Below are 24,432 nucleotides of genomic sequence, written 5' to 3'. Positions count from 1 at the left end.
ATGCAAACCAATAAGCTACATACTTTGTTTCAAATAAACTGTTGTTATCTGTAATCACATAAATTGCGGGCAACATCATATTGCTTTAAAATGTCCAGTCCTTAGCACTGACCATCGGGATCCGTTGCATTGTTACTAAGTTAACCAAATGTCATCTTATCAAATATCGTAAGTGCTCTCTGTGGCAGACAGACAGACAACTTGATAGGTCCTTACTAAACACTATGACTTCATTTCAAATGCAGTGACAACAAACCTGACATGAAATCAATCTATAATGCTTGTTGGAATGCACTTACTTTGCTTGAGGGCAAATTCCTCAGCAAAGAATTTTATAACTGGGTGTTTATTTCTGCCACCAGTATAACTCAGGGAATAAACTAAAGTTCAATGACATTTGTTAAGAAGCTAACCCCTCCCTGACACGTAAGTTAGTGCCAAATGTTGACAATTCCAACTCAAAAAGATCAACTTTGACTGATATTTAACTAGTTTTTTTACAAACATTATCAGACTGTAAGATGTCATTGAACTTTTGGTTTATTCCCTTAATGTGGCCCAATATAATTCATTCAGTTAAAGGAGTATTTTGTGATCCTAGCATTCTCTTTTTATGACATTTTCCAGTAGATATCCACGAAAAAAGCTTATTCCCAAAATTTCAGTTGATTCCGATTTTGCATTTGCGAGAAATGCATGATTATGTGTATTACACTCTCCATAGACAATGTGTTGTAATTTCATTCTGGTGTACCAGAACGTAATTCAAATGACACAATATTTTTGCCAAACAAATAAATCTGTAAGAATTTGTTTTGTACATAAACATTATGTAGCCAGAGGTTTCTAGTAGTATAAAATGTCAACTTTTTTTGAGAAAAGTGGAGGGGACGATGCTGTGGATCACAAAATGCCCTTTTAAGTGAAATAAATGTTTAAATATGACATCATTAAATAAACTTGTTCAAACATACTTTTTCAAATATTGCATAAGATTGAAAATGAGTCAAAGGGAATCATCAGAAATAATTAGGGTGATTACATAACTGATGCGTGCTTGAACCAAATTTTTTTACTTGTTCTCACAATTTCCAAAAAATGATGTGGGCAATTATCGTAGCAGGGTGACGATATATGTTTCATTTGTGCAAAATGTCATGAATTAACATTACTTGGCACAAGTAGCAACATTAAATATCTCGAGTTAGAAGTTAATTTTTAACTATACTTTCATTATTGTTTCATTATTGTTTATTAGAGAGAAAACAAAACTAGTCTACAAAAATCAGAATACAATGTATGTAGGCCCTACACCAAAAGAAGATTTCTTCAACAGTGAGTGTTCTTACAAAAAACACAAAAATTACATGTTTTTTTTGGTGATAATCTGTATTCCTTACCTCATCCAAGTTGATTTCAATGACTTCGTCGTATTTAGCGCCCTCATCAGATGTCAGTATATGTTGGTACTTTGTAGCAAGATCAGCGATTTCTTGATATGGGAAGGAAGACAAACGGCAAATATTATGTTTAAGAATATGGAGATGGTATTTGTACAACGTTGTATTGGTCTGTATTGTACAGTTTCAAATTAATTTGCGCATTAAGTAACTTGAACCAACATGTCAAACCAGAAAAGAGATCCTGCCATGTTTGTCAGGCACTCAAGAGTGCATACCACCAAATCCGTGCTTCCACCAAAAGAAATTTGCATAAAAATTATGCAAAATCGGTAGAATCTTCTCAAAAAGTAGATGTAAGTAAAATCAGTAGACTTAGTCATTTTCAGGATGTTATGCAAAATTATGTTATGATTAAGATGCTAGAAAATATATATTTCAAAATGCAATGTACCTCGACTTTCGGCCGGAAACGTGACCCCTATTTTGTATGTCAAGTCTATGCAAAGCTATTTGGTGGTATGAACCCTAAGGAGAGGAAAATAATGTACCTCCACAAGCTGGAGCACTTGTATTATACGGTGCAGTATGCCACTCCTGTCTATCGCCATCTCAAGTCACTTACCGTACACTGATTAATTGTAAAACCTAGCTCCCCCCCTCATTCCCAACAGCTCATGAAAACCATTTTAGTTATTGCTTGTCAGCATTTTGTGTTGTGATCTCTACTCACAGACCAGCTAACGATTCTTATCCAAATACAATGGCCAATAACTGCACTAACCTTGCCTGTTAGTTGCTTTGAGGTAATCTGCCATTCTATTATTGAATGGAAACACTGATGTTGTAGCACCAATCTCAGCTCCCATATTACAGATGGTACCCATACCTACAAAAGAGAAAGCAATTAATATTTGTTCCAAGATCATCTGATCACATTTATATCAAAATCAGGGGTAGGGTTACACCACTAAGTTAAATATGAAAGTGGTTGTGAATATTTACAGTAGTTGCTATGTTAGATCATGACTTAATGATAATTGACAAATAAGGACAATACAAAATCTATAACACTGACTGTAAGTAATTGTTCAACACCCTGTTATTAAATTTTGTCAATATTATGTTAATAAACTTATTTGTGAGAAAGTTTAACAATTGATGTTTTGTCTTTATTTGTGAGAATGTTTTGTCTTTCTACTGTCATGGATGTTTGCATGCTGGTGGCACCATTCTCTCTTTTGTCCATTATCTTAATGTGTTAATTCATGCATTTTGGGCACAAAGTTATCATAGTCATGCAAATCACAACATATTGATGCCTACTAGTCGAAATACTAAAAAGACCCTAGGCAGGGATAGTCCCATAGTGGGATTATTGGCTCCTAAGAACATACTGATAGAGTTGGGCGACTATCACTTTTTTCCTAGTCGACAGCAAATAGTCGCGACTACGACTATAGTCGCGACTATCTGTTAAAATTGGACTGAAAAATCGGGTGAAAGATTGGTGGCAATTTAGTATTTATAATGCATGATTACAGGACCTGTGATTGCCGGCATCGCATCACAGTTTGCTACACAAACCAGCACAGTTGCGATACAAATTGCTACACTGTATCGCACGTTTGCGATGCAAATATTTGACAGTAAAATGCTGTAATATAGGCCTAACTTTTCTGTTCAATTAAATTCACTTGCCACTTTCCAGCAACAGCACAAGAAACTTCATATAATTTCTCAAACCTTCAATATTCCAATAGCGATCTTCGTTCGTTTCCATGTTTTGATGTGCATGAAAATATGTAAACATGCCGGTACGGCAGTGCATATTTTCCATGGTATGCTCATGAATGTGTTGCATCGTGCATGTACGATTAACTTTCACCTCCGCCCTACGCCACCTGACCTCATCTAGACTACTGCATTTGTCGCTACAGGGGTGGCATTGCAACATTACGACTGTTTGTCAGCTAATTTGTTTATTTTCCTGTTGCTTTCTAAATATTCCGTTACCACAATAAGCATAGCTTTTTGAAATTACGTGAAAAGTACTTCTATTCTAATCTAATAATATTTTCCTAAATTTTCCCTTTTGGAAAACACTTCTCGGAAGTTCTCGCTGTTTCTTTCCAAAGTTAAAATAATCTCATACCTTCAGTAGTTGGTACAAAGACCCAACCTGGGTCTGTACATATGCACGCTATGACGCTGCTACACCTGTTATCGCTGCATAAATTATAATCATAATGAGATGTTCGACAGTTCTAAGTAATTTGAGTTTTTTGACGGCTTTTATCTTGTGGGAAAGTAGTTCGACAACAAGTCAATAACACCAATTTAATGATGATTTATGGACTTTATGATTACTTGTTGGTTAGTGTTACTATTGGTAAGACAATGACTAACATTTTTTCACATTTTTCGTAGTTTATTTGTTAGTATTTGGTTGGTTTTGGTGCAAATAACTGGCACTTTTAAAGTAATTTTTTAACACAAAAATATACTTGCATTAGTCGACTTTTGGTTTTCAATAGTCGTAGTCGCGACTATCAGTAATAGTCGCGACTAACGACTATTGGCGACTTAGTCGCCCAACTCTACATACTGAGCAGTTTAAATTATCAATGCTTCATTGCACTTTCAAAGTGTTCTTTTTTATATTCAGAAAGAAAGCACACAGAAATGTTGGCATCTATGTTTAAGTTATAATCTGAACATCAGAGATAACAAATATTTAATCATTAACATATCTCTGCTCAAACACACGGTGGCTACTGTCTCACCTATTCTCTGTGATCTTTTCAACCTGAGTTTCATTACTGGTCGGATTCCTGTTGCATGGAAACGCTCCAGAGTGATCTCTATTTTCAAGTCTATCCATTTGCTACCATTTGGAATTACCTGAGACTACTGTCAATGCATCTTCCCTCTAGGCTTTTAAATGTCAAATTGGCCATACAATGTTGCCCTTAGTTTTGCTTGGTTGTATTTTCTTGCAACATTTTGATTTTATCATAAGGGTAACCCTTCAGTTCATTGAATGGTTCAATATTGTTTTGCCTGGCCTTGTGCCAAATGTTACAAAAATAACTATAAACTGACCTGTGCATGATATGGAGTTGACACCCTCGCCAAAGTACTCAACAATAGCACCAGTACCACCTTTCACGGTTAAGATACCTGCCACTTTAAGAATAATATCTGAAATAAAACAAAAGAAACATGCCAATAAAAAGAAGCATCACTTGATCACAAATCAAGGTGACCATTATGCTACACTCTATTACACAGACAGAGGGTACATTACTTAACTAAGCATTGTACGATTTATCCATAACTAGCGGGATACCCGCGCTTCGCGCGGGTCCCCGCTAGATGAGTAAATGGGAGCGTTCACTATAACAGGAAGAATTTACAGGTAGAATCATCGAAAAGATACATTTTGATTTTCCGTTTCCATGTTATTTATTTATTTAAACCCGTTCCCATTTTTTTCTAATTTTGTTATTTGCTTCATTTTTTATTTGCTGCTTGTGATTTCCTGTTTCCATGTTTTTTATTTAATTCTGTTATCATTATTATAGCTTCTTTTTTTTTTTACATTTCCTGATTAGTTTCTTTCCTTCTTTGTTTCGTTCTCCTTTTCGTTTAGTTAATTTAACCCGTTGGCCTAATTACTCGTACGTCGTTTGTCATTTTAATTTCATTTATCTTTATAGTATAGGTCTACCGCTTCATTTTGTTTATACAACACACATATTTTTCCCGTATACGTCCTCTCAGAGCGTGTATGCGGACGTGTTCATCTTTATCATAATCCTGTGACCCGTCCATGCACCTTTTTGTCCTTTAATTTTTATTTATTTTTCCTTCTTTCTGTATTATCATGTCCACTGGTCTCTGGCTCGCAATCGCGTGCCTCTCCGCCGTTTATGCGCACATTGGCGTAGTGCGCATTACGCTTGTGCTCCACTGCGATGCCTGCCAGCTGCAGTGACGCCGCAGGCTGGTAACTGATTTTCATAACAAAAGCCCGCTTTTACCCATATTTTCACTGTTTTTGCAGCCAATTCTTGACCGCTTTTCAACCAAATTTCTTCCATGCCGTCTCGGTATATTCTTTTATCTCCCGTATGAATTTGGCCACATTTGGATCGAAACTGACGGAGCCTTGATGGACTCAGATACATACAACATTCCCCTATTTATAGTAAGATATTGGTCATTATTTATCTATTTTAACTAACATTTTATACACATGTGAATCATGTGTTGTGTGTAGTGTGCATTAATCATGGCTACATATCCAAATATTCTTAATTCATGCTGTCACTTATGCTGTGATCCTACTGTGGATATGTGTGCATGCTTAAACTTGATGCAACAACCTTAATTATTTTGGCCAAAAAAATTGATATTTCATCTTTAAACCACTGTTTTATGATAATAGAATATAAATTACTACAGGTAAATTAGGTAATTCTTGGCCAAGTTTGAACACTCCGAAAGCTAGTGGCTCCGCGATAAACGCACACGCACCCGCAGAAGACCGGGAACAGAAGAAAGCATGCACACGCCTTGAATGCGTACACGCTTAGTACGCTACATGGACGGAACAGTTATGTTTGAGCTTGGCCAAGAATTACTTAATTATAGTTTGAATGCACCTTCAGCAGGGGAAATCTGTCTTCGATAATACAAAAATTACAGGCTTGACTGCACCATGCCCATATTTTCATTCCAACCTCCAAGATGTCATTTATCTATAAATGATAGTTCACCACAATTTATTTTTTCTGTAAATAAAAGGAGACATAAAATACAGAACATCATGAAATGTTCCGGTAATAATTTTCATTTGGCTCGTCTTACCTTTAGGCGCTGTCCAGCCAGTAAGTTTACCAGTCAATTTAACACCAATAACCTAGGGGAGAAATACAAATTGAAAAAAAAGCAATTGGTGATATAAATTGTTCATGAACAATCAAATATGGACTTTCTACCAATTCAAATCACATACAAATCTTTAGGCATATGAGTTCAAATGAAATCTCAACTACGACACCAATCACCAAGGAATACACCGTTAGCTGTTTCAAGGAATAATACATCATGCCACACAGTTCTACTAAAAAACTTAATAACTGATGAGAAAAAACCTCAAAAAAACCACACAAATTCTGCTAAAAATCCTAAAAATTGTTGGAAAATAAATGCAAACACAGAAATTTACTTGAAAAATAACATTTCTGAACTATTATTGATAAAATATGTTACATTGTGTGCATTACCTTTGGACATTTGAGTTCCCATGGTATATCAGCCATGACATCAACAGCATCAGCACCTCCCACACCAATGCAGATACCTCCAAGACCTCCTCCATTCGGTGTATGACTGTCTGTACCAATTAACAATACTCCTGGGAAGGCATAGTTCTCTAGAATGATCTGATTATTGAAATGAAAAAGAGTGGATAATGAAATAGTCATGGTGCTCTTGAACATGTTTTCTGTTCAAATGTTCACCATACCTATAAAACAAGCTTGTGTATGCAAGTTCCCTTTTTGGAATGCAATATGCTACAAACTAATGTCGGTTTTACAACCCTTACTTACTTATCAAGGAAAGAGAAATGAATTATCTTGCAAACTCCAGCTTATTAAGATCTGTGTAGCAACTACTTGGGACGTCTACCACAATAAGCAGGCCAAGAGTTGATACAGCCTTTATAATTTACCCTACAATGTTTTTAGCTACAACCCTATAAAGTACTTAAACAATCCCATGTTACATACACAAAAGTTCAAACAAATAAGCAATGCAATGAACCTGACCTCTCTTACATTAATAGTTACTAGTTGATACACAAGTCCAACAACATGAAAAATGCAATGACCATGAGATGACAAACATTTTGTACTAAGCACCAATTGGGTGATTATGAATCTCATATTGGTACTCAAATTCATTCTCAAATTGCATCTCAATTCTATCCAATTTGAGACAATTTTCAAAATGAGATCCATTTTCCAAAATGAGATAGTTCTGTACAACAGTGTATGCAGTTCAATACTTCACTTGATTGTGGGCCCTTTCTTTCTAATGTTCTATTTAAAACTAACATGGATGACATACAAATGTGGGCAGCAGCATACGGAAGCAGACTTGATCTTCAGTCAGAACTCCCACCTGTACGCTGCCCTATCACTGGTCACAATGAACCAATACTGTGATATGTTACTCTAGGTCTTGTCATACCACACACAAGGAATGGAATCTTCTTGCCTGTTAGTATGTATTGACCATCGCTTATATGAGTGTAAGAATGTGGTTTGCAAAGGGTATGTGCTATGGTTACTTGGCATATATATAATTACATTGTGTACAATTGAGTAAACAAATTGTTACAAACACCAACTATTTCAACAGAAGCTTAACAGAATGTGTAAAAGAAAGTTACCAGACATGAGCCACTGCAAATTCTTATTCAGTTGATGTGTTTTATCAAGAATACACACAAAATTAAATAGGATTTTATGCCGGTATCCACTACTCAAAATTGGACATGGCCATCCCATCCACTATGACACAATATTATGTTTTGATGAATCCAAGTGTGTGAAAATAATGGATCCAACACATAATAATGATAATGATAATATTGGATGCTTTACGCCCAATATTTATTGGTCTCGCTATGAGTTTAAAAACTCATCCATTATTTTAAAACTCAGCTCAACCAATAAATATGGGCTCAATCGATCCAATTTTATATCAATATTAGATAGGCAAAAGACAAATTCGTATCTTTTATTCTCTAATTCAACTGTCCTGCATGAATTTCATACAACAATTGTCTTGCCACTGTCATCCCTATGTAACCTTTACAACTACTCTGATACCTAAACTGCATATATTTGTTTTGTCTTAATCTTATCTTAATTAGACCAAGATTACAACTACTGTTTACACTTAATGTGCTATCAAAATTATTGAGAGTCAATGCTTTAGCACTGGCTCCAACAAACTATACATATGGCCTACATGTGAATCACTGCAATGCCATGTGCGACACATTTCTAACTCTAGGCACTTAAAACAGGTTTTAAAAAGCCATATGTACCATTTTAAAAAGCCATATGTACCATTTTCGTCAAATTTTAATTTTGTTATTTTTTATTCAAAATATTGAAATATTATCAGTAAGAACTGCCAGGAAGGGTTGCTGTCCATTTTAAGCTGAATGTAAAGTGAAAGAAATCACACTGGATCTATGGGAGGACATAAAGTCATAATAAAAAAATTATGACTTTATGTCGAACTTTGTTCTGCTGACTTACAAAGACTACAAATTTGGCACATTCCATTTAGGTGCAAGTTGGGACATATGTAAACATTACAAATATGCCAAAAAATCAGGTTTGAAAAAAATGAACCAATTTCATATTATAAGATTGTACATTTTAAGGCTTTAAAATGTGGTAAACCTGTGTATCCATTAGTGATTGCCCCCACATACCTGGTGAATAATACCACTGCCTGGTTTCCAGAATCCTACTCCATACTTAGAACCAGCTGTTGATAGGAAGTTGTATACCTCTTTGTTTAGATCCTATTGAACAAAAAACACATTTTTTATGCCAGTGTTACCAGACAGTATATAAAAACACATGCTTGTTACTAGGCAATACATAACAGCTTCACCAACATTCTGGTCATGATAAAACAACAGTTTTGTGTTAATTAACTATGACAATTTCAATTTACCCCTAAACATGTCGGCTAAAACTTGATGAAGGACCTACATTTTAAAACTATACTGTAAACACAGAAATATCTTACACTTCCCATAATGCATTTCTTCCCTGTACTGATTTGTTTTTCAGTGCAACATGGGTCAATAGTGACAAGAAATACCTAAATTGCAAGATCTAGAAGAGCTCTGTTCATTTAGGTATTTTTTATCACTATGTTGTACTGAATAGCAAATTAACACAGGGAAGAAACGCATTGTGGGAAGTGTAGTATGATAATATGACCAAGCACAATGATTTAATGATTGATTTTGAGATCATAGGGCCATTAGAAGCGTTCAAATTCTTTGCATTTATTTAACTGCTTCCAGCAACTTGTAAATAATTATATCTCAGCACCATATCCAAGTTCAAGCAAACAATAACCTATTAATTGGATATTAAAACAACATTACTTTAACAAATGCATTTTGATTATCAAATGATTCAAAAATGTATTAAAGCATCCAAAGTCTATGCAAGAAGGTATCCATGTCACTGACCTTTGACCCACACTATCTCACACAGTTCACAGCAGGTGCAGACCTACCCATACATATGTATATAAGTACAATTCTTGTAGTTGATTTTGTAAAGACTTTCATATTGTTAAGTGGCTGGCTAAAACTCAATTTTGGCCTACATTTGATGACTTTAGACGGCTTTTTATATGATGTACTTCAAATGAAATTACCTTTGAATGGGGTAAATGTAAATGAACTAAGTAGTTATTGAAAAACTCAAAATGGTGAGCAGATTTTTTAAATCAAAACAATGTCTTGCACTTCCAGGTATCTTGAAAATCCACACACTCCAGGGTAGGTTTTAAGGTACACCACACACAAGCTGCGATTTATTATGCGAGTATGCACCGTTCTCAAAAAAATCAGAAGCAGTGTGACAGGAACTATCTACCTTAATTATTCTAAAGTTAAGCCAAATTGTATTTCCCCATTCAATTACATCCACACATGGTGAAATCTAACTATTGCTATGAAACAGGATGGGATTTATGTCACACTACATTACCTTTGCTCTTGCCAGATCTTGAGCACCACCAACTTGTGCTTCTATCAAGTGATCACAGTGAATAGTAGACGGTACAGCAACCTACAATGCAAGTTAAAACATAGAATGTCACCAATAATTGTCTATGATGTTTATATCTGTACCGAGATGGTCAAAACAGTGATCAGGAATAAATTTGACACTTGAGTTATAACACATACAGGCATATACACCTATTCGCCAGCAAAGTGTTACGTGCTATCCAATTATCACCATGTCAACTGGATCACGCTTTTGAGTTGTGCAACACGATCAAAATGATCACAACACAACATCTATGGCATGCACTATCAATTCCAAAAGGTGCATGATCCAGTTACCCGGGAGTTATGTAACCACTTCGCTGGCGAATAGTCCCAAATCGTCTCTTACATATGTAGGTTATAAGTTAGCGCTACAGTGGACTTGTGTAATGGCCTTTATACAATGCAGCACAATTGTTGAGAAACTGACCTCTGAGAACATGTATTGATTTAAAAGGTGGGGGAAGGGAAGACACAAAAAACATGTCCAAGTTTTATAGGCAATACATATTGATATTGCTTTTTTAGAGAGTTAAAATGAAACATATATTTCTTATTTCATTGGGACTGCATATGAAATGAATTTGAATTAGACATTTTGGATTTTAGTTTGACAAAACCAAGTGAATATTTGGTACTCGTTACAATATTTCGTCCTACTTCATCAGGTATGACTGATATGGTCATCTGATCCACTTTCCCGGGAAACAAGTTTGAGTGGTTTCCGGAGTTGCTTAGTCTCTTTTGCAGATTTCAGATGACCATATCAGTCATACCTGATGAAGCAGGACGATGAGTAGGACGAAATATTGTAGTGAGTACCAAATATTCACTTGGTTTTGTCAAACTAAAATCCAAAATGTCTATTTACTGAACAAACCTGATGAATCTATTCAACAAATTTGAATTATAAAGCTGTTTTGGAGCAATTTTCGACAAAGAAACAGAATGAGAGAAAGGAGGGAGTGTTCTCAGTTTAAACCATAAAGGTAGCATCTTGAAACATTCATGAACCAAATAAATATTAATCAAGTGAGATTCATTCAATATTTGAAAAAGAGAAAAATTTCAAAGATTTTGAACTGAGAAATCAACTAAGTGACTGTGTTTCGGGTTAAAATTTTGAATATACACAAAACTTTCCTTTCATATGTAAGACTGTGAGGTTGTAATCTGTTTTATATAATTAGTAAATGTTTCTTAGGTTAGACCTGAATGAACTTATTCTTTGGATCTCATCTTGAAATGTATACCTTTGGTAAGCCACTTGAAATGAATTGCAGCATAGCCATCTGTGCTGTGGCATCCTGCATGGCCACACGGTCAGGTCTCAGACGGAGGTAACTCTCACCACGTACTATGTCCTGTATAGAGGCAAACAAATCATTCATTAAAATCAGTAAACATTTTGAGAAATCATCTGAAGACAAATCAACTCATGTGTGTCTTTTATTTATTGCTTATGCACTTGCAAGTTGTTTGCAAGGAGTTGGCATCAGACTTGTCAATATCCTGAAGAGTGTGGCCCAATGTCCATGTTACACTAGTCCTACGTACCACAAACTTGAAGAAATAACTCAGCTCAGTCAAAAGGACTTACATTGAATAGCTTTTTCCAAACAATCAATACCAATGTTGGATGCCACTATACAATGAACACACAGGCTCACTACATTACCGTTCTAAAGGTACCTGTAATCCTGTATACAATCTTGAGTTAAGTCGTTCATTATGAAACAATTATTTAGGGGTTCAATTAATAACAGAATTGAAGGCATGACTGATTGTTTAGCCCGAGGCATATCCGAGGGCATAAATGATGATCATGCCCTCATTTTTATTAATGAATCCTGTTCATACATTATTCTATTACCCCCACGACCCATTATTCAAAATCGCGCACTGTGATTTGTTGAAACGCGTCACGTGAAAGACCATTAATTAGCAATAAAGTGGCAAGGGCAACAAACTTTATGTTCTACTCGTATCACAGCGCACAACAAAGCGCGATGCAGTATATTAGCGTCGTTACGCATTCTACGCAAAGCATTACGCTTGATTACGCGTTCTGCAATACTCGCTATCACTTACGCTTTGGCTACGCGTAGGTAAACAACTTGAGGTAAACAACTTGAAATATTTGTGCAAAAAATGTGATATTTTCTCTTTAAATTGCACTACTTTCTGGTAATAGAATACCCATAAAGGGCGCACCATTATCCTTTACACGCAAATAATGTGTAGCCTCGGCAGTAAAAAGCGTTTAAATAATGGGTTCGGCTGCGCCACCCATTATTTACGCTTTTACTGCCTCGACACATTATATTTCGTAAAGGATAATGTATTACCCTTTATTTCTTAAATAACATTCTGTGATTGTGTTTCATCAAATAATAATAACAAAAAATAATACGCAAAATCCGTAAAATGAGTTTCTTGCATAATGTTGATACAGAAATCTTCACGCTAAAGCAGCCGGTTTATGCCTGCCTCTCCAACAATCATGTACGACATTAATTAACACATACATGTATTTATGAAATGTGAATTAATTATCGCTTGTACTGTGTGCATGCATTAGGTTACTTACCTGATGAATTGGATCATCTAAATGACTGTAGACAATTTTCTCTGACATGGTGAGCGGTCTGTTGAGCCTCTTCTTCACTACCTCTAGTTTTTCCTCCATGTTCTCATAGGGAAGGTAGTTGTTTTGGTCAAAGCGACTTATTGCCACCTGTGCCATTGAAAAAAGAAAGGAAAGTTATAAACAAGTTGGTATTGTATTTTTCAGGCTAAATCATGACTTTATAAAGATGCTGAAGTTATACTTGTACCCATCTTATTATTGGTTGCTGCCTTTTTATACTTTTTTTATTGGTGCTTTGATCTCTATGGTGCCAGTATTGTTGACAGTTTGTACATGTGCTCTTATAATAGGGACCGGACATGGGAATTTAACAATGAAACAAACTAAGTGAGTTTTTAATGAATCTTTGCTCCATTCCTTTCTTTCAAATATTCACATTCAATAACTTTTCATCTTACCTTGGCCCTCTGTGTTGCTGCTGCTGATGTTTGCAGCAAACGAGCCTGAAGGCCCGTTGCCAATGCTGTTCGCATCTGTAGAAGAGCAAAAAAAAGGGTTATTTATAGTTTTAAATTTGTGTAATTTATAATTACTCAGAGAAAATGTATTGCTTCATTCATTCCACTTTATTAAATCACAAATCTGAACATGCGGGTACTTTAATGAATGCAGGGTGAACCTTTTAAACTGCGACATGAGTTCAGAGAGGCTCCCTCAGTTGCCCCGGTTTGTGCAATAGTATGGCGGTCATGCCCTATATGGTGGGGAAGGAACAACTATAGCAGACATAGGCCTTATGTACATTTTCTGGGGAGCATAACAAACACCAAATTGGTGTCTTATGACCTTTGACATGCATGCATTCTTTTTTTGTTGAGTGTGACATGGTCTTTAAACTCATGCTGAGTGTCCTTGGCAGACTTGACTAGATGCGTCACAAAAGGATTCAATAGATAACCTTTGCCTTCTACTTCTACTTGGTCACTCGTCAAAGCCTGTTCAGCATCTACACGAGGGTTCTGCAGAAGACTGACACCTCATGCATGTGCCAAATATATACAGTCAAGGTGCAAAACAGTGATGCCAACTACTCAGTGCTGACGGCTTCTTTGAACTGCTCCAAGGTGGGCAGCTCAATGGTGCTGTGAGGACTCTCATCCTAATATTTCATGGTCAGGGGGAAGAAACTATACTTGTAATATATGAATCTGAAGATGTGCTCAGTCTAGTGAATCTGTGCTGGTGTTGACTTCTGGTTGCTCTTCCTTTAGGTGTGATGTAGTCAGGAAGGGGAACAATCAATCCATCAATCAATCACTGAAACTTACATTAAAACAGTCAACATTTAGAGTCAATATTCTGGAAGGTCATCCGGTCACCCAGGGGTCATCTGAGGTCAAATTACTAAAAACTATTGTATGGGCATGGAACTTGGTGGGTACAGTCAACATTTAGAGTCAAATTTTTGGAAGGTCATTTTGGGGGCATCCAAGGTCACCCAGAGGTCATATGAGGTCAAGTTACTAAAAACTCATATGGGTATGAAAAGCCCATTTTAGTTGCAAAATGAGAACACAGAGTGGCTTATCTTAAACCCACATTCTCAATCTCTCATGCCAGAGTTTAAAATAAAACGATCCAGGCTAACTAATTATCAAAAGATCGTAAATTTAATTTCTTGAAACGTGCCGGCGAAACGATTTGTTTACAAGTAACAATCCTTGTTCTGACACCGATACCGCTCATTCGGCTTCATTCGCAAAACGTGATCCCTCAGGTGAACTAGGATTGACGATCGATTATGCGTTAAATTTTATCCAGGTTACCATGCCTAATGATGATACTCGCGTCTTGGAAATATTTTTCAACCACGCTGCAAAATGATCCGAAATACACCATCAAGGCGACTCGATCGGTAAGCATCATTGAAACTAAGCAATATTTAGTATTTCTTCTTTTAATTTTTTCGATAAAATTGTAGTTTACAGTTTTGATTTAGTTTGATGAGAGTGGATTTGCGTTATGGGTCAAGCTGGGAGAAAAAAATCCCAGGTCGACCATAAATAGCGTATCGCACACGATAGACCACCTAAGTTATCGTAAATCGGTTTCTCCCAGGTCGACCGTAAATTTTGGGTTGCCACATTCGGCCCGCAAACGCCAGGATTTTTAGCCAGGTCCACCCATGACAAGCATGCAAATAGCCCTACATACGTGCCCCGACCATGGCGATTTAATATACATGTGATGAGTATAAACCATTGTACAGCTGCATTCATTCATAACTTTTGCAAGCGCCGGTGACTTTTACGATATCAGTTTCAGTGTCTTGGCATCTAAATTAACTCACAGTCATAGGCCTACTCTCATTTTCGTATTTATTAGAGTATGCCCTATTCTTGTTTTAGTTTGCAAAATACAGAGGCAAATAGGATCAAATAATCCAACAAAGAATCACCCTGCCTAAGTGCCGGACATAGGCCGGGCCTTCATGTTTTATAAAGTACTTTATTATTATCCACCACAAATGGAGTGCCAATTTCTATTAGCCTAACTAAGCTGTCTTTCTATCAACAAACGTGGAATCTCCCAGCTTGACCAATTTGGCTCCACTAGTATACGTTGTATTATTGACAGTTTGACATTTCCGCCGGAGGATAATGTGAATCCATAAGATGTGGCGATCAATTTCACGATTTAATAAAACCTTTCCTTTGGGGCGATTTACATTTCTTGCTATCATTTCTGAACAAAAGCATCAATACTATTTTGTAGGTATCACAGGGAAACCTCAGTTAACACATTTGTTAGTCAGTCAAAATGGCCTAAACCGGCAATACAAATTTACATTGAAATTAAAAAGAAGCTTTTTAAGAAGGAAACCTTCATAAATATGTTGTCTATACTTCACTTGACCCAAATATATGATTTTTTTGGTGATGAGACTCTCGCACATGGAATTTCAGAGAGATTTTGATAGCAGTTCCATTAAAAAAGGTGCTATCGTCATGAGACTAAGATCTAGAAACACCCCGTAATGCTGTTTTGGGGAATTTTGCTAGCAGAATCTTTTTGATGAAAGTCAATCTTTGACAAGATGTAACTTTGCTACGGAAAGTGCTATGACAAAAAGGTTTTCAGTGTTGGCTTTCTTTACTCAAGGGCTTTAATTTGATATATAAAATGATGCAGTTTGATGGCAAATTTGAATTCACCTGGGATACCTATATTTTGAGGCTATCCAAAAGTATCCAGTCGCTTGTGCAGATATATCTATGTTAACATTGGATTCCAGTTCTTGTTTATTGTTCACTGTATGGAAAAGCCTGTTCTGTTGTATCTTGTATTGGTTGTATTGCCCACGCATAGTTATGAACATGATCAGCTACAGCTGATGATGAAGTCTCAAGTCAGTGAAGCGGGATTGAATAAAATAAGTATTTCTGAAAATCACTAACTTGCTTGATTATATAAAATTCGCTTTTTGAAATTAGCGCTAATTGTGATTTAAATATAGGCTGAGCGCATGTGCCGATCAATAAAAATTATGAAAATGATGACCAATAATCATTACGCGTTCAACTCAGAACCGGTTCTGGCTGGTTGGCTTATGGCGTGGTTAACGCAAGGCTTACGCTTGGGCCATTCTGATTTAGGTGAGAGGTTTGATTGTATATCTTTGTGTTGACGGCAAGTATATTTAGTGATTTTCGCTGTTTTATTATGAATTATGTCATAAAAATGTTATAGATCAGAAAGTCAAATGTTAGGGAATCATTTTGGAACATTTTCGAAATGTCAGTATCGAAATTTAGGCTTTAAAATTGCATTTTGAAGTCATGTATCAGTGATCATTTTGATTGCTTATTGTGCGAGGCGCTTGCATGTATTCATTTTCCAAAATGTCATGTCAGGATTTTACATCAAATTTCATATTTTTGGCGATACAAAATTCTATTTATTATTTAATAATCATGTTCTATGTATTTTGCCGATCATTTTGATAATATTACCGAAGGTATAGGAAGTAGGATTGGCAGAAGGAGGTGGTGGAAATATTTTTGATCATTTTTGATTTTATTTAGCTAAAGTTCTAAAGAATGAAAAGTCGCCATTTTCGAGGATTGAAATGTTGCGCATGCGCATAATTATGAAGTCGCACATCATAATTATTGTTGGAGTGAGGGAGGGAGCAAAACTAATTTTGAGCATGACAAACATGATTGAGAGGGACGGGATGTATTGCTCTGTCGTGTTAATTAATTATTTTATGGCAATTTTGGGAGGACTTTAAATCACCTTCCTTCTGCTAATGTGATATTTTATTATTATAAAATACTCGCGCGCCGTGCCGTCAACTTTAAACATGTTAAATAAAAACATATTGATATTTTTATGCATGTAGGCCCATATTTTTCATATTATATTAATACACATGTCACTTGTATGACCCACCCTATGACCCCCGGGAGTGGTGAGTCACTTTACATAGGTGCGTCGGATTTAACTATACCATGACCTACATGTGCGTCTAAACAATGACTGACATTTGCCGACAATGACTGAGCCCCTGGTCAAAATTGTGACGCACATGTTAAGGATTATGACTGTCCTCATGACGCAAATTTGACTCACCATTTTAGGCATTTAGGTATTTTGACTGACACTGATGCGCCTAACCATTGACGCACCTAGGTAAAGTGACTGACACTGACGCACCCCTCGGGGTATGTTGTGACGCACATATTGAGTAAATGACCGTACCCTGCGTCACTAATTGGTTGGTAAATGACCCAACCATGACGCACATCCCCCGGGGGTCCTAGGGTGGGTCATACAAGTGACATGTGTATAAGGATGTCAAATTCATCCCGGGGGAGGGGAGAATAATGTTGTGTATCATGAACTATGTAAATTATTTGTGTTATGAATATTTATGTGCAAACAAACATTCTGTACACACACGCACAGAGATATCCATACCCTGGGGACAGGCCTAGATGTGTGTCACACCTATGGGATATTGGCACCCGTGGGTGGTGCTTGCAGGCTTCATAGGAGAGGAGTGGTGACAGAAGGAGGGAGATGAAGCATTAGGTGTGATCGCAGAAAGAGAGGCCAGGGGTTAGTGATATTCTGTGAGGTAAGTTGATCATGCATATACACACCCATACATATACAAACTGGTTACGGACGCCCCTACCCAGGAGTGTGGTGGATCCGACCCAGGGGGTCGTGTGTCGTCGTTACCTGAGTGAGAACTTGAAGGCGTGCATGAGGGTGCACGTGAAGATCATCATGACAGTTGGAGCGTGACCTTGTGTTGCTTGATGTGAGGGTACGGGGTGTAGGCGTACCAGAGGGAAAGCACACATGGTTGACCCACGGGAGATATTATGACTGCAGGAGAAGGAGGCCGAGGATGATGACCTAGGGGTGTACTGTAAGCTCTGTAACCAGTTTTACACAAATACATTATATACACACATACTTTAAAGTGTATGCCTACTATTCGGCTTACGTAATAAAACATTAATTTTATAACCTGGGGTGGGGGGATATTTTGTTAAATAAACAGATAATGCAGTATTCTTTATTCTTCTTTTTCATTCTGATTTAGGGGTGTTACATTTTGGTGCAGATTCAGGATCCGATTCAGATATCTATGTCTGAGGGAGGGAGCTAGGTTGTGGTGAGGGTAGTAGGGAGTAGGTGAAGGTAGATTGTTGTTGTTGCTGTGATCTCAAAGTTAATAAAACTGGTTGATTGAGACATAAATTTTATTGTGCTTCAGTGTGTCCTTACAAGGCAGTAAGTGGGGTTCTGTCCCCCACAACTTATCCACGTTTCACACACAACTTACAGTCTCCCCCAGAGAACTGGTGTCAACCCGGTTATCCTGACATTCATAATCCATATATTAGACAAACGGCCGTCCTGCTACATCAGTCTCATGCAATGCATGCAACATGCATCATTCCATTGCATGTACTGTCACTGAGCTGAGATGCCGGTTCATGGGTTACACTTTTTGACAGTGGTTTTAGAACATATTTCATGGAGTATTCAACATAGGATTATATTTTGAGGTTAGTGATCATTCAGAGAGCACGTTCCTCTATTTCTGTTATTTCTATACATACCTGACGAGCTGAAAATCTCAAGCAATAAGCCATGGTTGACGTCTGACTAGTCACTGCTAGTGCCGAAATCGATGACCTTTACAACATGACCACATGACCGGACGGTGAAGGGCGTATTACACTAAATCACTGCGCGAAAGGTGCAATGGTGATGAGTTCCGGTTAAACGTATATGGCTACTGGAGACAACGTGGTGTCCTTAGGGACCATGTTCTTCGTGAGGTTGACATGTTCTGATTTAAATGAAAGATGCTAGCCTATAAATGACTAAAATAGATATGAAATTATACAAATCGATTTCACAAGAAAAGTAGGCCCTGTCCGAATTACTGCTAACGGAACAAGTTTTAATGCTAGTTTTGGTGTTGAAATAGCGGCGTCGCTTTTCAACATTTTTAATAAAAACTGATTCTATAAAGTTCCCCAAAATTGAAGCTTAAATAAAATTTCAGTCCTTAATTAATACAGGGATGACGTAAAAAAGTGACAAATATTGTCACGCCTGGTAGAAAACGCCGTTTGAAAAGTTGATTTTACGTGCTTTTCAATGGAGAAGTTATTTGGTGTTTTACGCCCTTGAAAGCATGTTAAAAAATGGTGGAATGAGCTATAAAATTCGGAATTTAAAGTTATTAAAGAAAGTTTTCCCCTCAAACTGATTTATTTTGAAATGAGAATATTCTATTTTATAATCCCGAAGCTTTCAAACAAGATTTTAGAGTATAAATTTCTGGAAAATTCGTTGGGAACAGGGTTTGGTACCAAAGCTGGCAATGGCGGCCATGTTTGTTCAGATATACCACTTTGAGCTTAAAATCGAATAACCATTCAACTTTTAAAATTTTTGTTTAAGAAAATGGTACAATAATTGAAAAACGTATAACATGAAATGCGTTTATAAGATACTCTCGGAAACATTTATCCCATCAAAGGTATCCAAGTACCTCCAACTGCCTTATCAATAGCGTTTTAAGGTGACGTTTCTATTTTCCTCTCAATTTTAACGAAATTTGGTCGGTATATGGCGTTACTAGTTACAATGCGGCCGTTTTCAATTCTCTAGAGGGAAATTGATTAACCAAGTTTGTGACGAGTTTCTTTGATTGAAGATATTGTAATATTATCAGACATTGGGAGAAAATATGCGCGCAAGGGGGGGGGGTGTCGTGTCTTTATACCCCTACCCCTAACGTTTTCGACCTAGGCATATACTCGTGCAATGAGATGATGCTTGTCATGGGGGGGGGGGTTCAGAAACCTTTGTGCCTTTTGCTTATGTAATGTGCAACTTAAGTTATTTGACTCACTGTTGTTAAAATTTTAACTATTATGATGCCATAATTGTATTTAAAGATCGATCAAACCTGCTATAAACTCTGTTTATATCCATAATGGTCAAAAGTACCCAAAATGGCGGGTTTTTTTAATGTATCAAAAATTGTTTAGAGAACCCTTATAGCAGATTGGTGTAATGTATGAATTAAAGAAATGACACTTTTTCTTAGAATAGTTTATTGTTTCCAAAAATAGAGAAAAGTTTAAAAAATTCAAACCTCTTGTGCGGTTCAAGGGCGTATTACACTAAATCACTGCGCGAAAGGTGCAATGGTGATGAGTTCCGGTTAAACGTATATGGCTACTGGAGACAACGTGGTGTCCTTAGGGACCATGTTCTTCGTGAGGTTGACATGTTCTGATTTAAATGAAAGATGCTAGCCTATAAATGACTAAAATAGATATGAAATTATACAAATCGATTTCACAAGAAAAGTAGGCCCTGTCCGAATTACTGCTAACGGAACAAGTTTTAATGCTAGTTTTGGTGTTGAAATAGCGGCGTCGCTTTTCAACATTTTTAAAAAAAAAACTGATTCTATAAAGTTCCCCAAAATTGAAGCTTAAATAAAATTTCAGTCCTTAATTAATACAGGGATGACGTAAACAGGTGAAAAATATTGTCACGCCTGGTAGAAAACGCCGTTTGAAAAAGTTGATTTTACGTGCTTTTCAATGGAGAAGTTATTTGGTGTTTTACGCCCTTGAAAGCATGTTAAAAAATGGTGGAATGAGCTATAAAATTCGGAATTTAAAGTTATTAAAGAAAGTTTTCTCCTCAAACTGATTTATTTTGAAATGAGAATATTCTATTTTATAATCCCGAAGCTTTCAAACAAGATTTTAGAGTATAAATTTCTGGAAAATTCGTTGGAAACAGGGTTTGGTACCAAAGCTGGCAATGGCGGCCATGTTTGTTCAGATATACCACTTTGAGCTTAAAATCGAATAACCATTCAACTTTTAAAATTTTTGTTTAAGAAAATGGTACAATAATTGAAAAACGTATAACATGAAATGCGTTTATAAGATACTCTCGGAAACATTTATCCCATCAAAGGTATCCAAGTACCTCCAACTGCCTTATCAATAGCGTTTTAAGGTGACGTTTCTATTTTCCTCTCAATTTTAACGAAATTTGGTCGGTATATGGCGTTACTAGTTACAATGCGGCCGTTTTCAATTCTCTAGAGGGAAATTGATTAACCAAGTTTGTGACGAGTTTCTTTGATTGAAGATATTGTAATATTATCAGACATTGGGAGAAAATATGCGCGCAAGGGGGGGGGGGGTGTCGTGTCTTTATACCCCTACCCCTAACGTTTTCGACCTAGGCATATACTCGTGCAATGAGATGATGCTTGTCATGGGGGGTTCAGAAACCTTTGTGCCTTTTGCTTATGTAATGTGCAACTTAAGTTATTTGACTCACTGTTGTTAAAATTTTAACTATTATGATGCCATAATTGTATTTAAAGATCGATCAAACCTGCTATAAACTCTGTTTATATCCATAATGGTCAAAAGTACCCAAAATGGCGGGTTTTTTTAATGTATCAAAAATTGTTTAGAGAACCCTTATAGCAGATTGGTGTAATGTATGAATTAAAGAAATGACACTTTTTCTTAGAATAGTTTATTGTTTCCAAAAATAGAGAAAAGTTTAAAAAATTCAAACCTCTTGTGCGGTTCAAGGGCGTATTACACTAAATCACTGCGCGAAAGGTGCAATGGTGATGAGTTCCGGTTAAACGTATATGGCTACTGGAGACAACGTGGTGTCCTTAGGGACCATGTTCTTCGTGAGGTTGACATGTTCTGATTTAAATGAAAGATGCTAGCCTATAAATGACTAAAATAGATATGAAATTATACAAATCGATTTCACAAGAAAAGTAGGCCCTGTCCGAATTACTGCTAACGGAACAAGTTTTAATGCTAGTTTTGGTGTTGAAATAGCGGCGTCGCTTTTCAACATTTTTAATAAAAAACTGATTCTATAAAGTTCCCCAAAATTGAAGCTTAAATAAAATTTCAGTCCTTAATTAATACAGGGATGACGTAAAAAGTGACAAATATTGTCACTCCTGGTAGAAAACGCCGTTTGAAAAAGTTGATTTTTACGTGCTTTTCAATGGAGAAGTTATTTGGTGTTTTACGCCCTTGAAAGTATGTTAAAAGATGGTAGAATGAGCTATAAAATTCGGAATTTAAAGTTATTAAAGAAAGTTTTCCCCTCAAACTGATTTATTTTGAAATGAGAATATTCTATTTTATAATCCCGAAGCTTTCAAACAAGATTTTAGAGTATAAATTTCTGGAAAATTCGTTGGAAACAGGGTTTGGTACCAAAGCTGGCAATGGCGGCCATGTTTGTTCAGATATACCACTTTGAGCTTAAAATCGAATAACCATTCAACTTTTAAAATTTTTGTTTAAGAAAATGGTACAATAATTGAAAAACGTATAACATGAAATGCGTTTATAAGATACTCTCGGAAACATTTATCCCATCAAAGGTATCCAAGTACCTCCAACTGCCTTATCAATAGCGTTTTAAGGTGACGTTTCTATTTTCCTCTCAATTTTAACGAAATTTGGTCGGTATATGGCGTTACTAGTTACAATGCGGCCGTTTTCAATTCTCTAGAGGGAAATTGATTAACCAAGTTTGTGACGAGTTTCTTTGATTGAAGATATTGTAATATTATCAGACATTGGGAGAAAATATGCGCGCAAGGGGGGGGGGGGTGTCGTGTCTTTATACCCCTACCCCTAACGTTTTCGACCTAGGCATATACTCGTGCAATGAGATGATGCTTGTCATGGGGGGGGGGTTCAGAAACCTTTGTGCCTTTTGCTTATGTAATGTGCAACTTAAGTTATTTGACTCACTGTTGTTAAAATTTTAACTATTATGATGCCATAATTGTATTTAAAGATCGATCAAACCTGCTATAAACTCTGTTTATATCCATAATGGTCAAAAGTACCCAAAATGGCGGGTTTTTTTAATGTATCAAAAATTGTTTAGAGAACCCTTATAGCAGATTGGTGTAATGTATGAATTAAAGAAATGACACTTTTTCTTAGAATAGTTTATTGTTTCCAAAAATAGAGAAAAGTTTAAAAAAATTCAAACCTCTTGTGCGGTTCAAGGGCGTATTACACTAAATCACTGCGCGAAAGGTGCAATGGTGATGAGTTCCGGTTTTAAACGTATATGGCTACTGGAGACAACGTGGTGTCCTTAGGGACCATGTTCTTCGTGAGGTTGACATGTTCTGATTTAAATGAAAGATGCTAGCCTATAAATGACTAAAATAGATATGAAATTATACAAATCGATTTCACAAGAAAAGTAGGCCCTGTCCGAATTACTGCTAACGGAACAAGTTTTAATGCTAGTTTTGGTGTTGAAATAGCGGCGTCGCTTTTCAACATTTTTAATAAAAACTGATTCTATAAAGTTCCCCAAAATTGAAGCTTAAATAAAATTTCAGTCCTTAATTAATACAGGATGACGTAAAAAGTGACAAATATTGTCACGCCTGGTAGAAAACGCCGTTTGAAAAAGTTGATTTTACGTGCTTTTCAATGGAGAAGTTATTTGGTGTTTTACGCCCTTGAAAGCATGTTAAAAATGGTGGAATGAGCTATAAAATTCGGAATTTAAAGTTATTAAAGAAAGTTTTCCCCTCAAACTGATTTATTTTGAAATGAGAATATTCTATTTTATAATCCCGAAGCTTTCAAACAAGATTTTAGAGTATAAATTTCTGGAAAATTCGTTGGAAACAGGGTTTGGTACCAAAGCTGGCAATGGCGGCCATGTTTGTTCAGATATACCACTTTGAGCTTAAAATCGAATAACCATTCAACTTTTAAAATTTTTGTTTAAGAAAATGGTACAATAATTGAAAAACGTATAACATGAAATGCGTTTATAAGATACTCTCGGAAACATTTATCCCATCAAAGGTATCCAAGTACCTCCAACTGCCTTATCAATAGCGTTTTAAGGTGACGTTTCTATTTTCCTCTCAATTTTAACGAAATTTGGTCGGTATATGG

At 36.4% G+C, this 24,432-nt stretch overlaps 1 protein-coding gene across 1 annotated transcript in view; it reads right to left on the bottom strand.

Moving 5' to 3' along the window:
• The window catches only part of LOC140156599 (probable aconitate hydratase, mitochondrial), a 151,235-nt gene extending 132,101 nt beyond the window's left edge, over nucleotides 1-19,134 (bottom strand). The window contains exons 1-11 of the mRNA XM_072179540.1: nucleotides 19,024-19,134; nucleotides 13,339-13,413; nucleotides 12,881-13,027; nucleotides 11,544-11,654; nucleotides 10,229-10,309; nucleotides 8,926-9,018; nucleotides 6,695-6,853; nucleotides 6,276-6,327; nucleotides 4,506-4,604; nucleotides 2,185-2,289; nucleotides 1,401-1,492 (exon numbers count right to left, since the gene is read on the bottom strand). Coding sequence (XP_072035641.1) covers nucleotides 1,401-1,492; nucleotides 2,185-2,289; nucleotides 4,506-4,604; nucleotides 6,276-6,327; nucleotides 6,695-6,853; nucleotides 8,926-9,018; nucleotides 10,229-10,309; nucleotides 11,544-11,654; nucleotides 12,881-13,027; nucleotides 13,339-13,413; nucleotides 19,024-19,056 — 1,047 coding nt within the window. The 5' untranslated portion in view covers nucleotides 19,057-19,134. The remainder of the gene's footprint in view (nucleotides 1-1,400; nucleotides 1,493-2,184; nucleotides 2,290-4,505; nucleotides 4,605-6,275; nucleotides 6,328-6,694; nucleotides 6,854-8,925; nucleotides 9,019-10,228; nucleotides 10,310-11,543; nucleotides 11,655-12,880; nucleotides 13,028-13,338; nucleotides 13,414-19,023) is intronic.
• Between the last annotated feature and the right edge of the window lie 5,298 nt (nucleotides 19,135-24,432).

Source organism: Amphiura filiformis, chromosome 1 (genome assembly GCF_039555335.1).
Source record: "Amphiura filiformis chromosome 1, Afil_fr2py, whole genome shotgun sequence".
In the NCBI taxonomy this organism is placed as follows: Eukaryota; Metazoa; Echinodermata; class Ophiuroidea; order Amphilepidida; family Amphiuridae; genus Amphiura; species Amphiura filiformis.
This window is presented reverse-complemented; position numbering and strand designations above follow the sequence as displayed.